Source organism: Lucilia cuprina, chromosome 2 (assembly GCF_022045245.1).
Source record: "Lucilia cuprina isolate Lc7/37 chromosome 2, ASM2204524v1, whole genome shotgun sequence".
NCBI classification, from domain to species: Eukaryota; Metazoa; Arthropoda; class Insecta; order Diptera; family Calliphoridae; genus Lucilia; species Lucilia cuprina.
In genome coordinates, this window is record NC_060950.1 from 14205652 (window position 1) to 14207847 (window position 2196).

Genomic DNA, 2196 nt, shown 5'->3' on the forward strand with positions numbered 1-2196 from the left:
TTGAAATTGAATTTTCACTTGTAAATACTTCACCACAGATAAAAGATTTCACCACAAACTTAACTTTATCACCTCTAAATACTTTTTATTTAAAAGAAGTGAATTAGTTTTTCACCACAAATTCCTAAAAAACAAAAAATGTTTTTTCTTTCATCCTTGAATGAATTTTTCAACATAAAACATATTTCACCACAAATTTAATCTTTTCACCACCAATAACTTTTTATTTGAAAAAATTGATCCAAGTTTTCATTTTTAGCTAAATTTTTCTTTTCACCTCTTAATCAAAAGATTGAAAAATTCGATAAAAAGCAAGCAATTGACATATTTGACCTCTAAATCAGTATTCATCTCAATCAATATTTAAAAAAATGTATTTTTCACCTCTAAATCAGTACATATTTCACTATAGATTCAATATTACTTCTCAGATTGAAAATTTCACCACTTAATCATTACATATTTCACCTCTAAATCATATATTCACCTCAGTCGATATTTTTAACTGAAAATACATTTTTAGTCGTAAATATGACTTCAGTTCAAGAATAGTTTTTATAAAAAAATAACCATAGATTCAAAATTTCTTCTCGGATTAAAATTTTCACCTCCTTATCAATTTTCACAACAAAGTCCAGAAAAAAATTTAAAATTTTTAAAAATTTAATTTTTACTTCTAAATATTTCACCAAAGATTCAATAGCTCTTCACAAGTTAAATTTTTCACCTCTTAATGAAAAAATTTTTTCACCACTGAAGTCAATTTTCACCTCTAAATCAAACTCAATAGAGTTTTCATTAAAAAATTGATTTTTAGACGCCCTTTCAACTTTTCAATAAAAAAATCGTTCTTTTAGGCAAAATTCAAAATTTCACCACTACAAACAATATTTCACCACAAATAAATTTTTTCTTTCAAACGCATTTTTCATTTAATCATCTCCAGACTTATAAACAAAATTCACCAAAAATCAATATTTCACCATAAATTTAATTTCTTACCTCAAAATTATTTATTTTCACCACCATCTAACAAAAAAACATTCCCCCTCAATAAATTTTGAAATTAAAACCCAAAAACAACTCTATTTCTATTATATAGATTTCTAGTTTTTTTTATTTCATCAGACAAAAGAGAAAAATAAAGATATTCACTTAAAAGGTAAATATTGTTGTATCACAATCAGATACCTTTGAAATGGAATATCTTTAAATGTATGTTAAATATTTTTCATGTACAATTAATTGTTTTTTGTTTCTTTTTTTGTTTTATTCTACCAACCAACTTATGGCTAAGCCAAAGTTTTTATTCGTTTGCTTTTTCTTTCAAAATTAAATATCAAGAAGTTCTTTTTAAAATTAAAAACCAAAACAAAAAAGTTGCGAAAATTATTGCAAATAAATGAACGAAAAAGAAAATTTGCAAAATATATATTTTTTTAAAACTATTTTTATGTGAATTTCATGGTGAACACACTTTTAAACGAGGAACATTTGGCCAAGAATAGAAAATTAAGTTTCCTGCTTCTTGCCAAATGGATTGATTTTCGACAACCAATTGGATGAGGTGGATGATGAAGACGATGTTTCCAATTTGGTTAAAGCTTCAATATCAGCATCTTTATCAGATGACTTTGTTGTAGTTTCATTGGGTTTGTCCGATGTTTCAGCAGCAGAACCACTTGCTTCACGTATACCAGCCTGCTTAAGTTGTTCAATTAATTTCATACGAAATTCAACTTTATGTGGTACAACGGGATTTTCGGCACGTAATTGAGCTTGTAGTTTTTTAAGGGCATCATCATAGGTATAGCCATACCATTCAATTTCCTCTGGAGTGTACTGGAATGGATTTTTAAGTTAAATTTTATGTTAAAAGAATTTGCGGCGCTAGTTGAAACTTACACCTTCTAAGTAACATTTGTATTCATTGAGAATACGTTCACGTTCAGCCGGTTGAGCGGAATAGGCTGGACATCCCAAAAGCAATTCTTGTAAGATTTTACGTTTTAATGTCAAGGCTAAAGATGAACGTAAATCACAAGCAGGGTGCTGGAAAAATTGAGAAGTAGAAGGTTAATAAGAGATGTTGATAGATAGAGAGATAGATAGATAGATAGATAGATAGATAGATAGATAGATAGATAGATAGATAGGTAGATAGATAGATAGATAGATAGATAGATAGATAGATAG

General features: G+C 27.6%; 1 protein-coding gene across 1 annotated transcript in view; it reads right to left on the reverse strand.

Annotated features, from left to right (window-relative positions):
* Positions 1 to 1512: 1512 nt before the first annotated feature.
* The window catches only part of LOC124419192 (39S ribosomal protein L28, mitochondrial-like), a 1258-nt gene continuing 574 nt past the window's right edge, over positions 1513 to 2196 (reverse strand). Inside the window, exons 2-3 of the mRNA XM_046947805.1 lie at positions 1906 to 2052; positions 1513 to 1842 (exon numbers count right to left, since the gene is read on the reverse strand). Coding sequence (XP_046803761.1) covers positions 1513 to 1842; positions 1906 to 2052 — 477 coding nt within the window. The remainder of the gene's footprint in view (positions 1843 to 1905; positions 2053 to 2196) is intronic.